Genomic DNA, 15,448 nt, shown 5'->3' with positions numbered 1-15,448 from the left:
TGCTTGCATTAGTAATGCTTGCATTATTTCTTATACATTGTTTGGTTTGATGTATTGGAAATATCAAGCCTTATATAAAGACTATTAAAAAAATATTTGTTTACAAAAATACCCCCACATTCTTTTATTCTGTGCACTTTCTTATTATTATTATTATTATTATTTAGAGGGTAGTTTTTGTCATTAGTTAATCTAATGCATGCATTAAAGCCATTGCATTGCTAATACCTAGAAATCCATGGTATTAGCAATACACACCTTAATACACAATAGAGTATATAACTAATGCAAGCATTAGTTATACATAGGTTGGAAAAAGAGTACCAAACAAGGTACTAGTAATACACAATGCTAATGCATGCGTTATTTTTCCTAATCAACTCTACCAAACGACCTCTAAGAAAAAAGAAGAAGAAACTGAAAACATTCACTCTAGAAAAGGAAAGCAAAATTATACAAAAAGATAAAGAGGATATACGATATTATCGTTTCTAGACTAACGAATTTTGTATATTCAAGGGGAAATATATCAAATTTAGCAATAGAGCATTACAATTCAAAAGTTTGCTAAGAGGAAAACTAAGAATTTCAATTTATAATACATTAAATTGTCATACTTCCATAATTATGATTTTTTAACCTTTTAAGTTTTAAAGTTTCCAACAAATATTTCAATAAATATAAAACGAAATCTCATTTCCGCGCCCATATTAAATCAAAATTAAAATTAAATTTATTTTAAAAAAAAAAAAAACAGTTCCTTTAGGCATATTCACCAACTTCTCTCACTTCACTTCACCATTTCCGCCGCCGGCCACCGCAGATCCACCATGGACGACGGCGACCGAAGAGCACTAGATCTAGTCAAAGAGCTAGTACACCGTTTACTTTCCACTTCTCCGCCGTCCTCCACCGCCAACTCCCACCAGTCCACTACCTTAAACCCTAACCCTATCATACCTTCCGATCAACAGTATCACCAAGCTCTGAGATACGCCATTCGCATACTCTCCAGTCGAATGACACCTTCAATTGCTGCGGATGAGTCCGCAATGGTGGAATCCATTAAGCGACGGTTAGCTACTCAAGGTAAATCGTCTGATGCCTTAACTTTTGCTGATGTATATACCAAATTCTCGTTGAAAACAGGACAGGGTAGTGTAAGAAACAAATGGGCTGTTCTTTATTTGCTTAAAACTGTCTCCGAAGATCGGAAAATTCAAAAACATCAGTCTACTTCTGTAGCACCTAATGGATTTCTAAGCTCTGCATTGTCGGGTGGTTTACCGGAATTGGTTGGAAGTGAATCGAATCGTAATTTCGGGCTCAGAAATGATTGTTCTAAGGTTTTGAATAATGTGCAGGGTTACACGGATAATAGTAAGGATTCTAGGGGTTTGGTGGGTAAATTGGGTAAAATGGAGAAGGGCTATAGTGATGGTAGTTTGAGTGATGATTTTCAGAGTTTGAATTGTGTAGGTGATAATTCGAGAGTTTTGAGGGGTAAAGGTGAAGTAGGGAAGGGATGGAGTGGAGGGGTTTTGATGGTTTCCAAGGATCCAGAGAACTTACGTGATATGGCGTATAAGGAGTTTGTGAACTTGTCGAAGGAAGAAAATGAGGTATCTGAGGATGTTTTGGTGAGGGATGTGCTGTATGCTTGTCAAGGGATCGATGGGAAGTATGTAAAGTATGATAAAAATGAGGATGGCTATGTGTTGCCTGATTGGATGAAAGTTCCAAGGGCTACGAGAAGTGTTGTTAGGAAGCTTTGTGAGCTCGGCTGGTTGTTTAGGAAAGTCAAAGGGTACATCTCAGATAGTATGAATCAGTTCCCTGCTCAAGATGTAGGCACAGTTGGACAAGCGTTTTGTGCTGCATTGCAAGATGAGCTTTCAGAGTACTATAAATTGTTAGCGGTGCTCGAAGGGCAGGCAATGAATCCAATACCGTTGGGTTCCGAGAGTGCATGTTCAGGGAGTTATATGTCTCTAAGAAGACTGTCAGTTTGGTTTGCTGAGCCAATTGTGAAGATGAGATTGATGGCAGTTTTAGTTGATAACTGTAAAAGCTTAAAGGGTGGGGCAATGGCTGGTGCAATTCACATGCATGCCCAGCATGGTGATCCGCTTGTTAATGATTTCATGAAAAGGTTGTTGCGTCGGGTGTGTTCCCCTCTTTTTGAGATGGTGAGGAGATGGGTGCTTGAAGGAGAACTTGAAGATATATTTGCTGAGTTTTTCATTGTGAGTCAACCTGTAAAAGACGAGTCCCTTTGGAGAGAAGGTTACCGACTTCATGCTGCCATGCTTCCTGCTTTTATTTCTCAGTCTCTTGCCAAACAGATTTTAAGGACCGGTAAATCTATCAACTTTCTCAGAGTTTGTTGTGATGATCGTGGTTGGGCTGATGCTGCAACAGAAGCAGCAACAGCTGTTGGAACTACAACCACGAGAGGAAGTCTTGGGTATGGCGAAACTGATGCACTTGAATCTTTGGTTACAGAAGCAGCAAAAAGAATCGATAAGCATTTACTTGAACTTATGCACAAAAGGTACAAGTTCAAGGAACATTGTCTTGCCATTAAGCGCTATTTGCTTCTTGGTCAAGGTGATTTCGTACAATATCTAATGGATATTGTTGGTCCTGAGCTATCTGAACCGGCTAATACTATTAGCTCATTTAAGCTGGCAACCTTGTTGGAGAGTGCTATCACATCATCTAATGCACAGTATGATGGTTGCGATATACGCGCTAGATTAAGGGTTAAGATGATGCCACATAAAACTGGAGATAGAGGGTGGGATGTCTTTTCTCTGGAATATGATGCAGGTGTTCCTTTGAATACAATTTTTACAGAGTCTGTAATGACAAGATATATAAGAGTCTTCAATTTTTTATGGAAGCTCAGAAGGGTAGAACACGCGCTAACCGGTACTTGGAAGACAATGAAACCAAATTGTATCACTTCCCACTTCTTCTCCAAGTTGCCACAGGCTGTTAAGTTGCAGTTGATTTTGACATCAAGAAAGTGTCAAGTTCTTTGGGATGAAATGAATCACTTTGTTTCTAATTTGCAGTACTACATCATGTTTGAAGTTTTGGAGGTCTCATGGTCTAATCTTGTGAAAGAAATGGAATTATCAAAAGACCTTGATGATCTTCTTGCAGCACATGAAAAGTATTTGTTTTCAATTTTAGAGAAGTCTTTGCTGGGAGAACGTTCTCAGGAGCTTAATAAGACACTCTTCGTTTTATTTGACCTGATATTGCGCTTCCGAAGCCTGGCAGATCGACTATATGAAGGCATTAATGAGCTGCAATCAAGGTATCAATCTTTTCTCTCCATCTCTAAATGAAATTTGGATTTCTTTTGTAGTATTCAATGTTTCTAACAGTTTGTATCTCCTCATAAATTACAGGACTTCAGAAACATCAACTAACTCTCGTGATAAAGTCAAATCACGGGGAAAATCAAATGATAAAACTTCAGAACCAGGTTCATGGCTTGGTGAAGGCAGAAAAGCTTTAACTCAACGCGCTGGAGAATTCCTCAAAAATATGGGAAATGATATGGACGTGATTGGAAAGGATTATACAAGCATCTTTGAGGGGTTCATTTCTCAGTTGCCCGTGCAGCAGCACATTGATTTGAAGTTTCTTATGTTTAGGCTCAACTTCACTGAGTTCTATAGTCAGATACAGCCAATTACAAGAGGGAAACTTTTCTAGAATCGTGTCTATTTTACACTTACTGATTTGCAATGCTCTTTCGTCACGTGCATCCAGTTATAGGGAAGAAAACTATGGGGATCTGCATCTATCGCAGATGTTTCACTGGCTTCTGGAAGTGTTCAGCATGTTTTCATTTGTCAAATCTCTACCATGCACACGATGAAAGACAGCTTCTTGGCCACCCTAATGCAGGTCTACCAGTTTGCTAGTTATTGTTTAGGTTTAGGTGTAATGTGGACTTCCCTTGAGAGTTTTTCTACATCAAGTTCTCTCCAATGCCAGTTTACATCATTCACCGATACGTTTCTTCCTCTTCAGAAGCACACTTTCAGCTTCCAAGACGGGTACTGGTTGGTGCTTTCTTAATTTATATTGATGTTACTAACCATCATGATTCTACATTGTAGTTCTGTTTGGATTGATTTGTTTTTTTTGGTTCTTTTTTGGCTGCTATAGCAAGCGGCTCGAAGCTTGTATATCTGTAATATAGTGTTTGTTCTTCAATTGGTAAAATTTTGATTTCCTTTTCAATTGTTTGTACTGTCTTAGTGATTAGAAGATAAAGTGTTGCTTCATTTACCATTGCTTTTGTTGAAATGGACAATTTTGAGTTTTATCTCTTTTATGTAACAGTATATAAGCTCTTAAATTCTTGTTATTTTCATTTTTTGAACTGCTTGAGTCGAGGGTATATCAAACTCACAAGCAGGGGCGGAGCCACCTTGTCCCAAGGGTGTCCAATTGGACACCCTTGGTCGAAAGTACCTGTAGTGGAGATGGTTAGAGCTGTCGCTAGCCCACTCGCTGCCCCAGTTCAATTCCCTGCATGAGCGTTTTCACGTTTCTGTAATTATTTTGCTAGTGGCATGTTTGTCTTGAGTGACCGAAGTTCGAATCTCAGCTTCAATAAGGATTTTTTTTCAATTAAAATTGAATTATTTCCTTAAATTTTAATACATTTTCCTTGTGAAATAAAATTTCCTTATATTTTAATACCTTTTTCTTAAATTTTAATACGTTTTCCTTTTGGAATAAGGTTTTAATTGAAAAAAAATCCTTAAATTTTAATACCTTTTCCTTGGAATAAGATTTCCTTATATTTTAATACATCTTTCCTTTGTGAAATAAGATTTTCTTAAATTTTAATACATTTTCCTTTTGGAATAAGGTTTTCTTTCTCTATACATAGGAGACTCATTTACCCAAATTATATCACAATATTATTAAAAATAGAATCTCTATAAATCATCGTTTTAAAAAAAAATTACTATTCAAAGTTTGGACCCCCTTCATAAAATTCACTTAAAAAAACTCTGTATACATACTATCTTCGTAAGGTCTGTATACATACTATCTTCTCCAAACTCTAATTGTGAGATTATACTGGATATGTTATTGTTGTTGTATATAAGCCTCTTAAAGCCAAAATAACTTGTTAACTTCTAACAGAAAGAATGGATGATTTAGTCGATTTTTAGGATAATTATTTAGCAAATGATCTTATTTTTTTCTTGCAACTTATGAATTTTTATAGTCTAGATCCTTTTGAACAAATTGGAAATCTTATGATAAAATGTTAAATCATGTTCTAAAGTTTGTATGTTATTGCAAATATTAGACGATAGTATAATGTTTTATCGGTAGGGATGAACAAATCTGAAAGGTAATAATTCGAGGGTTATATTTGTAAAATTTTGAAAATAAGAGCAAAATTGTAAATTGGGGGTATTTACATAGATCAGCCAAAGTGTATGACATTTTGTTTAAATTATATAAATTGTTAAGTTTTTTCAAATTAACATGTTGAGATGGCTGAGTTAGTCTAAGGCGGCAGATTAAGGTTCTGGTCCAAAAGGGCGTTGGTTTAAATCCCACTCTCAATAAATTCTATTTTTATTTTCTTCTACTCATTGTTTTTTAATTTTTATCATTAAGATTTACCTGTCCAGAAAAAAAAAAACATTCAAACAAACAATAACTAACTGTTTATTATACTTTCGTTACGTGAGGAGTTCGAAAAAGGATAGTATTATAATGGTCTATAGTACACAATTTCACTCTACATTTCTGCTAAAGGCATATTTTCCATAACTTAAGTCTGTTAAAGGGTAGTACTATAAAGAGCTTGTATTAAAGGCTACATTTCCAAATCATATAAAAATAACTTTACCAATCATGTTAAAGGCTCCTCTTCTATATTGCTATAATTTTCAGAAACAAACAGTACTTCATCAAACCTACAAGTAACTAGGCAATGAAAAGTGTGTGTTACATTTTATATGGGTTTTTTTTTTTTTAGTTTTTTGCTAAAAAGAAGACACAATTTTGTGTCTTATTTATAGTAGCATACATGTCCATTAATCAATAAAGAATTTTTAATAAGCATTATTAAGCATTTTTATTGGAAATCCAAAAATATTTAGTGTTGACCCTAAAAAGTTAGAATTAAATACCAACTTCAAACTTAAATATCATAACAATTAATAAAATTTTTGGGCAACTGGCATAATTTGTTAACATGCATTAATTTAAAAATATAAATAGTCAACAACCACTTATGAGATAGCCAAGTTGAGCTTTATTTACTAGAGTAGAACTAGAATATGAATAAAACTATTGGTGGGAGATATTAATTACTCAATAGTAGGTGAGTCAAATAACACAAGCTTAAAAAGATACTTTAGGGTTTATATATTTTAAAATATTTTAACATAAAATTATTATCTAAAAATATATTATAATATTATGAAAAATGATTGGACATGTATTAGAATTGCATAATTCGGAAAGAGTGGTGTGTATGCAGTTAGCCTTATCTCTAGTTTTTGAGAATAAAAAAGTAATTTAGGCTTAAGTAAAGCATAAGAAAACAAGAAGGAAAAGAGAATACAATAGAAAATACTAGTAGCATCAACAAATAATACGATAGCTTGAGTAAGAGAAATAACAGGTAATAATAAAATTGAAGTAGAAGACATAGGAGAAACAAAATAATAATAACAATACTAATAAGGAAAACTAGATAGCGAGATTATCTATTAACCTTTTACCATAATCCTCAACCTCCATATTCTTCTATCTAAGGTTATGTCCTCGATAAATTTGACATTTCAAATCTGATATAAATTACAAAGTCTCTCTTAGAAAAACATATTGTAAAAGTTAAAATCAAACTACGTTCTCAAAAAACTTTTAAAAATAAATATTCCAATTCAAGTTTAACAGCTAATTAATTAAATTAAAATTGTTTAAGAAGTCAATTACCACAAAAAGTTTAGGTTAGAAGCTTTGTCCAATTTTTAATTTTTTTTTCTAGAGTAACACTAGTCTCTTTTCAGGTTAACCAAACTCAACAATATATGTAAAGAAATTTATATATATTTTGGTAGAAATTAAATGAGCTAGAAAACTAAATTGTCATGGTTGACTTTTTGCTACATAGTCATAATTAAATTTATTGAAAGGTACTGTGATGTTCATATACAAAATGGGGAAAAAGTCAAAAACATCTTTAAATTATTTGAAATTGATCGATTTTATTTAGTATAATTTCATAAATAAGATTTAGAGAAGATGGTAGGTAAGTACGTAATCTTATTCCTATCTTGAAAAGTAAAGATTAAGTTATTTTTATACTCTCGAATCAAGTAAAACAAATGAATTTATCTAGGATCCACCTGTTCCGATCCTGGCCTATTAAATAATTGTACCCTGGATGAAAAATCAAGTATGTAAACAATATATATCAGTGAAGAATCCTACTTAAAACAATATGAAGAAAAAAACAACCATAGCAAATAATATGATCACTGGAATCAAATAAACAATAAAATAAAAGATTCTAAAATAGTAGGAGAATAATAAAAAAATATAAAAAAATTAAACAACGTTCAACTATCAATTAATCTTCAACCTTCAAATCTTTCTTTTTAGAATTATATCCTTGATAAACTCACACTTATAATCAAATCATAACGTTCATATAAAATTATTAATTAATAAATAGTATAGCTCACACTTATAAATCGAACTACAATCTTTGTATCATACATATTTAATGTTCAACTATATATCTACCAAAAAAAAGGGAAAAGGTGATTTTAATTATGAATGGACATGATACATAAATAATGGAGAGAATAAATAGTAACGTGATTGTTTGACTTTGTAAGAATTTGACTTTTGGGATCATATTGTTAGTAGAATTTAATTCAAGAAAAAAGCTATGTTCACATTTATGGCATGATATTGCCTTTATTCATTTTGCTTTAAATTATTTTATATTCATAATTTACTGATTCAATTAAATTGGACTTATATAGTGAAGAGCTTAGCTTAATTAGTTTGAATTTAATTTTTTTCATTAAAATTGAATTAAACAATTGTTATGATCATTTCATCACACTACTCTTTGACAGTGTGGATCACTAGTTTATTTTACTTCTAATTTCTTTTAAAAAATTATTCTTTCTTTATTTGCGTTAAAATTCACTGGTTCGATTAATTCAAAGTTTAAACGTCCGCATTATTTCATAAAAAAAGATTAACATTTTCTATCAAATAGAACTCTACTCCTAAGTTGTGTGGCTTCGTCATGTTACATGGTTTTGATTTGACCTTTAAATTATTAAATATATGGGCTCGTAGTCGTAGATGTGAACTGTTTTGAATAAAGGTGTTAAAAAATAACAAGATAAACATATGTAATTATATTAATGAAAGTTATCTCGAAAGACATATAATTAATTGAAATTTACGTAAATTTAGTAGATAATAGGGCATAAATGTAAATTCATGTAAAAGAAATAATGAAATTTATATCGAAAAACATATAATTTATTGAAATTTAAGTAAATTTAGTAACTAATAGGTCATAAATGTAAAATTATGTAAAAGAAATTATCTTGAAAGTCATGCAAATTAGTAGCAAATAGGGTGCAAATCAAGTTTATATAGCATATACGAGTTAAACTAATCGATTGCATGTAAATCACATATAAGATATAAATCACACTAATAAGGAATTTGATTAAGAAAATATTAATAGAAAAAATCATTTCGATCTTCCTAATATATAATAATATTACGTGATGCACCTACTCAGCCACCCGACTCGTTAAACTATATATAACCATTATATATTCATTTGTTTCTTCGAGATCTTCATGATCGTCTTTCACAATATAATATTAAACTTTTTCGACCCATTCGCAATTCAATAAGCTTTTTGCTTCTTATTTAAACCCCCAATCGAATATATTTCTTTTTACAGCAAAACAAAAAACTCAACCATTTCTAAAAAAAATTCTTCATGCATATTTCTTTTTTCATACAATTTTCATTTTCATGGACTTTGTTAACTCAATAACTCCTTTGAAACTAACTCAGTTTTTCATTATTTCCATCTTTTTCTCAATTTTTTTTCAAATTAAAGTTGAATCTGAGACACCCAACCAGTTTTTCAAAGGTTTTAAAGCAAACCCAGATCCCCAAATTTCGAATTTTCAGCCTCTTCTTACTGATTCTACTGGAAATTACTCACTGAGTTTTCTTCGAGTTGAAGAAAATCAACTCACTCTTGCTATTATCCATGTTAAATCTTTCGAGTCGATATGGGTTGCTAATTTGACCCGTTTAGCTAAATGGGCTGACCCGACTGAGCTCTACTTCAATGGCAGCCTTGTTCTGTCTGATTCACGTTCAGGGGTATTTTGGTCAACTCACACTGATGGAGACCGTGTATGGCTTTCAAATACATCAAATTTGCAAGTTCAGAAGGTTGATAATGGAGTGACGTCACCTTCTGTTTTATGGCAAAGTTTTGATTTTCCCTCAAATACCCTTGTGGAAAATCAAAATTTCACTAGTGCCATGACTTTAGTTTCGTCAAATGGGCTTTATTCCATGAGATTGGGCTTTGATTTTTTCGGGTTGTATTTTAAAGGTGAATCGGGTTCGGATTCGGGTCAGATCTACTGGAGGCACAAGGCATTAGAAGCTAAAGCTGATGTGATGGAAGATCAAGGACATATTTATGTTGTATTAAAGTCAAATGGATTTTTGGGAATGTACCAAAATGAGTCAGTTCCAGTTGACATTGAATCATTTAACAGCTTTCAACAACCCGTATCCGGCGTCCGTCGGGTACGGGTCGAACCGGATGGTAACTTAAAAGGGTATTTTTGGGACGGGTCGAGTTGGGTATTGGACTATCAAGCGATAAAGGAGACATGTGAATTGCCTAGCCCCTGTGGGGCGTACGGGCTCTGTCATCCAGGCAAGAGTTGCTCTTGCCTGGATAACAGCACGGACTACAGTATTGGCGGGTGTGCCCCGCCGAATAGTCAGGAGTCCCGCGATTTTTGCGGGGCCTCCTATGATCTTGATCACAAGAAGTACAAGGGGTTATCAAGAAATGGTGTTGAATTGCCTAACACTGAGTTAATGGACTATCAACATATGGTTTCTTTTCAAGAATGTCAAAGTGCATGTGAAGGAAATTGTACATGTTGGGGTGTGGTGTACACTAACACATCTGGATTTTGCTACATACTAAATTACCCCATACAAAGTTTAGTAGGGGTGAGGGATGAATCCAAGATGGGGTTTTTCAAAATGAGGGAGGGTGTAGGAAAAGATAAGATGGGGGTGGGGTTTGGGGTGAGGGTAGGGTTATTATGTGGGGCCATATTGGTATTAGGTGGGGTCATAGGTTTAGGGTATTATAGATATATAAAAAGAAAAAGAGAAAGAGGAGTTAGTGGTTATGTTGATGATGATGGAGTAGTGGTTGGACCATATAAAGATTTGGGAAATGCAAGTTTTAGGTCAATTGAACTAATTGAAAGATGAGGTAAGGGATGACATCTTTTGAGATAGAGACCTAATCATCATACAATATAAAAACTTTTACAATATGGTGGAAATGGGACACATTTTGAGCTTTTGGCTAGTGGGGCCTACTTTTTATTATCATATTTCCTCCGTTCCATTTTACGCGACACTTTTCGGATTTTGATTCTCAAACAAGTTTATTTTTTACAGTAAGTTTTTTCATAGATCTTTTAAACATTTTTGAATTATCAATTATTGTGACTTAAAATACTTTTTACGTAGTTTACAAATAGATAAATTTTATTTCAATTTTTTTTGAAGATTCTATGTGCAAATTGCCGATCAAACTTAAATTGTTTGACTCTCAAAAAATGAAAAGTGTCAGATAAATTGGGACGGAGGGAGTTTTGGCAAGTGGGGTCTACTTTTCACACATGTGGAGGTGCTTTTGGCAAAGGAAGAAGATTGATGTGGTCAAAGGACAAAAAGATGGGCTAAATTTGGCAAAATGATATTGTATTATATTCTTGTAATTGGAGAAAGACTACTTTTTAGATGTTTTTATATATTATAGTTTGTTAAAAATGACAATGACTTGTAAATTGTACTTTTTTCTTAGTGATCACTTTCTTATCTACATGACCAAAGTAGCCAAACTTTGTTGGAGCTTTGTAAGGAAATTAAGTGTGATTTTTTTTTTATACAAATTATCTTTCATATTACATAGTTCTTTCTCCTTGGAGATATGTCACATTTGTCAATGTTTCAATGTTTTTTTTCTTAAGGTGTCACACTATTGCCTTTTATTATAATCTTCTTCTTCTTATTTTTAGATTAGCCTTATATCAATTTAGATATAGACTTTAATATTTCCAATCTAGAATTGTTTTTCTCTAAATGAAGTATAGTAGGAAGAAAACAAAGAGTATGCAAGAGGGGCACCGGGTTCACGTGAACCCATGATCCCCTCCTGAAATCATATATAGTAGTGTTATATTTTTTAACTTTTTGTTAAATATAGATATGTGAACTCACAATCGAAGTATCATCTAATGTGATGATGATTGGGTGCACCTCTCAATGAGATTAAAATTTTGAATTTTATATCTATCTTGTATTATTTCTCTATCTAAAATTGGGTAACACCTCTCTAGGTGGTTATTGGTAGCACTTTTGGCGTTTTAATTAATTAAACATTTCAATTTTGGACCTATAATTTTAAAATTTTAACTGTTTTCAATAATACAAACTTAAATGTCAAACTGATTAGATCCATCTTGTCATAATAGTGCACTTATCCTCCCGAAATCCTGAATATGCCTTTAGAAGAAAGGAGTGGTCATGCTAACATGCATGGTAAAGTGCATGTTTTCATTCAAATTTGAGTAAATGAAGTCTCTAGAAATTATAATTTTCTTATTTTAGCCTCTTAAGGAGTATTTCCGATAGGAAAGTCCAATAGAGGAGTAGAAGGGGGAAGGAGGGAGAAAAAACAACGATCCTTATAAAGGAGGGTTTCGATGAAGGAGTATATATAATGGCGATAACTTTTAAATATCTATCTGTGTATTAGTGAACGTGAATCTAAAGGGAAAATAATTTAACATTTATTGGATAGTATTTAGACCAGAAAAAGATATAAAATTTGAAGAAAAAAAAAACATGTTAAAAAAATTAGGAGAAAATATATAATTAGACATACTTCACTATTATATATACACTTATTATTTATACTTTTAAAATATTACGTATCTTACCACTAATTAAGAGTTTCCTACTATATATTGAGAAAGATACACTAAATTAGGAAGAGAGGCTAGCGAGATGAGGAGGGAGGCGAACAAGATTTTATTGTGTATCTCAGATACATGTGAATCACTCTATATACATGTATATGTATATATTTGATGTGATTCACATATATCTAGGATACCAGATACATAGGAGAGTGGTGATCGAGATGGGAGAGACGCAAGAGAGATTAGTTAACTAGTGTCTGGATACGTGCAAATCCACTTGGATACAATGTAGCTAAAACAAATTTGACCCAATGTATCCTGAGATACATGCATCTGGACGCATCAAAATCTGATAAAAAAACATAATATTACAAACTAAAATATATCTAAATAATTATCTCCTAAACTAGTGGATTTATGTAAGTTTCCCAAAAAACTAAAGGAAGAAGAAGCATATACATCTAATTATGTGTATCTAAATATGGAATATACAAAAAGAAGAAGCATATACATCTAATTATGTGTATCTAAATATGGAATATACAAAAAGAAGAAGCATATACATCTAATTATGTGTATCTAAATATGGAATATACAAAAAGAAGAAGCATATACATCTAATTATGTGTATCTAAATATGGAATATACAAAAAGAAGAAGCATATACATCTAATTATGTGTATCTAAATATGGAATATACAAAAAGAAGAAGCATATACATCTAATTATGTGTATCTAAATATGGAATATACAAAAAGAAGAAGCATATACATCTAATTATGTGTATCTAAATATGGAATATACAAAAAGAAGAAGCATATACATCTAATTATGTGTATCTAAATATGGAATATACAAAAAGAAGAAGCATATACATCTAATTATGTGTATCTAAATATGGAATATACAAAAAGAAGAAGCATATACATCTAATTATGTGTATCTAAATATGGAATATACAAAAAGAAGAAGCATATACATCTAATTATGTGTATCTAAATATGGAATATACAAAAAGAAGAAGCATATACATCTAATTATGTGTATCTAAATATGGAATATACAAAAAGAAGAAGCATATACATCTAATTATGTGTATCTAAATATGGAATATACAAAAAGAAGAAGCATATACATCTAATTATGTGTATCTAAATATGGAATATACAAAAAGAAGAAGCATATACATCTAATTATGTGTATCTATATTTCATACGTTATATCCAAAAGCATGTATCTCGAATATATAATAAGCCATATACATGTTCAGATACTCCATTACTAAAAATACAACTCAGATCTTAATTAAGATTACTACTTATTGGATACACATGTTTCAAGGGCTATTAATATTGGTACTACCACATCAAAATTAAGATCCATTTCTTTCGAAGACAAACAATCAAGACCCACTATGAATTGAAAGTTTTCTCTGTAGCAGTTACTGTGATTGGAACTCATGATAAATGAACAATATAAAATAACATTTGGGTTCAGGAGAATTTGTGGTGATGATATCTTGAGAAGAAGAGAATAGATTAACTATTGTTGAAATGAAATTGTAAGGTGAAATTCTTGAATAAAAAAGGAGGAGACATAATTGAGTGATAAACATGGGAGGGGAGAATTAAGAGATAGTGGTTGATTTGGAGTGAAAGAGTTATTTAAGCACATAATTAATCAATAATAGTTTTAAGGGATGTGGGTATCTAATTGTATTTTTAAATAATATATTAATATATGGTATAACATACTAAAAGTGGTAATATATGTAATTGTTTAAAAGTAAAGATAATATTAGTATATATAGTAGTGATGTATGTCTAATAAGGTAGTTTATCCTATATATACTCCATGTACATATACAACGTGGGTCAATCCACAATAGAATTGGGTTGGGCCTCATTACCTCAAGGAAATTGGAGTTGGGTTGGGCTTCGTAGCCCTTCACAAATAATCACTTTACTATTGTCATATAAAAAAAAGGGAGAACTCAAAATTAATAAAAAGTTAATTATTAATTGACACGTTTCAATTCTCTTTCCCGCTTAAAAAATAAAAAAATTAAAAGAAATTACCTAAATATACATTTTATTTTATTATAATCTCTAAAATTTCGTATCATTTAAAAGAATTTCAAAAATCTCTTTTCGGATACATCACTCTCCTCTCGTTGATACATTCCTATCCCCTCTCAGATACAAGACTCTCCTCTCGTTGATACATCCCTATTCCCTCTCGGATACAAGACTCTTCTCTCGCTGATACATCCATATCCCATCTCGGATACATCCCTATCCTCTCTGATATATCTCTTCCCTCTATGATACATCCCTTCGCTATGTATCTGGATGTCCAGTGATATATTCGGAAATCCAGTAATATATCCGAAAGTTCAACTGATATATCCAAAATTCATAAATTTTAAGGGATTTTTGTAATTTTAAAAAATAAATAAAAAAATAATATAATTAGCTCTTAACACTATATTTCAAATACAAAATAATTTCATTATCAATTAAACATTAGACATCCAACTCGTAATCGTAACAATTTACTAAAGCTAAGTGAAGCATGTAGTCGGATTTATTTTTTATCGAACGTTTTTGAACATCATATTTATTTATTTAATAATTATTATTATTTGTCATAGTATAAGAGTTCCTCAGTGCAGTAAAATTGAGCCCATTTAATGGACACGTGTAAACCAGCAATCATCTTCTTATACTTCAATTCTAATTACTTTGTGACAACAACTTTTTTTTCAAGAACTAGAAATTTCAACTATGAAAATCTAGTAACTCATCAATTGGGGTAAGTTCTTTTGTTTCTCCAATTCTAATTTCCAATTTTTGTTTTACAATATGTATATTGTACTTAAGTTGATGTAAATAATGTTAATTCAAAGTGTAAATTTTTTGGTGGACTTCAAATTGAATTTATGGTTTTCTTGATATTGCCCTTCAAATTGAATCTTGCATGAACATTATTTTCAGCATAACTTCTTCGCTACTGTATTTTCTTTCTGTTCTTGTTTTTATATGTCTTACTTGAGTCGAGGATATATAGGAAACAGTCTCTTTAAGCTAGGTTAAGGTTGCGTACACACTACCCTCTCTAGACCCTACTTATGGGATTAC

General features: G+C 31.9%; 2 protein-coding genes across 2 annotated transcripts; both read left to right on the top strand.

Moving 5' to 3' along the window:
- The first annotated feature begins 716 nt into the window (after positions 1-716).
- On the top strand, positions 717-4,358 carry LOC102592969 (gamma-tubulin complex component 3). The gene is made up of 2 exons (XM_006341100.2): positions 717-3,328; positions 3,423-4,358. The coding sequence occupies exons 1-2, from the start codon at positions 831-833 to the stop codon at positions 3,730-3,732; spliced, it is 2,808 nt and encodes a 935-aa protein (XP_006341162.1). The 5' UTR covers positions 717-830; the 3' UTR covers positions 3,733-4,358.
- A 4,567-nt stretch (positions 4,359-8,925) lies between these two features.
- LOC102592634 (PAN domain-containing protein At5g03700) lies at positions 8,926-11,315 on the top strand. The gene has a single exon (XM_006341099.2). The coding sequence runs from the start codon at positions 9,082-9,084 to the stop codon at positions 10,585-10,587; it is 1,506 nt and encodes a 501-aa protein (XP_006341161.1). The 5' UTR covers positions 8,926-9,081; the 3' UTR covers positions 10,588-11,315.
- The last annotated feature ends 4,133 nt before the right edge of the window (positions 11,316-15,448 follow it).

The sequence above is a fragment of the Solanum tuberosum genome, unplaced genomic scaffold (genome assembly GCF_000226075.1).
Source record: "Solanum tuberosum cultivar DM 1-3 516 R44 unplaced genomic scaffold, SolTub_3.0 scf00021, whole genome shotgun sequence".
NCBI classification, from domain to species: Eukaryota; Viridiplantae; Streptophyta; class Magnoliopsida; order Solanales; family Solanaceae; genus Solanum; species Solanum tuberosum.
Note: the sequence above shows the minus strand (reverse complement) of the source record. Positions and strands in the feature narration are given on the sequence as shown.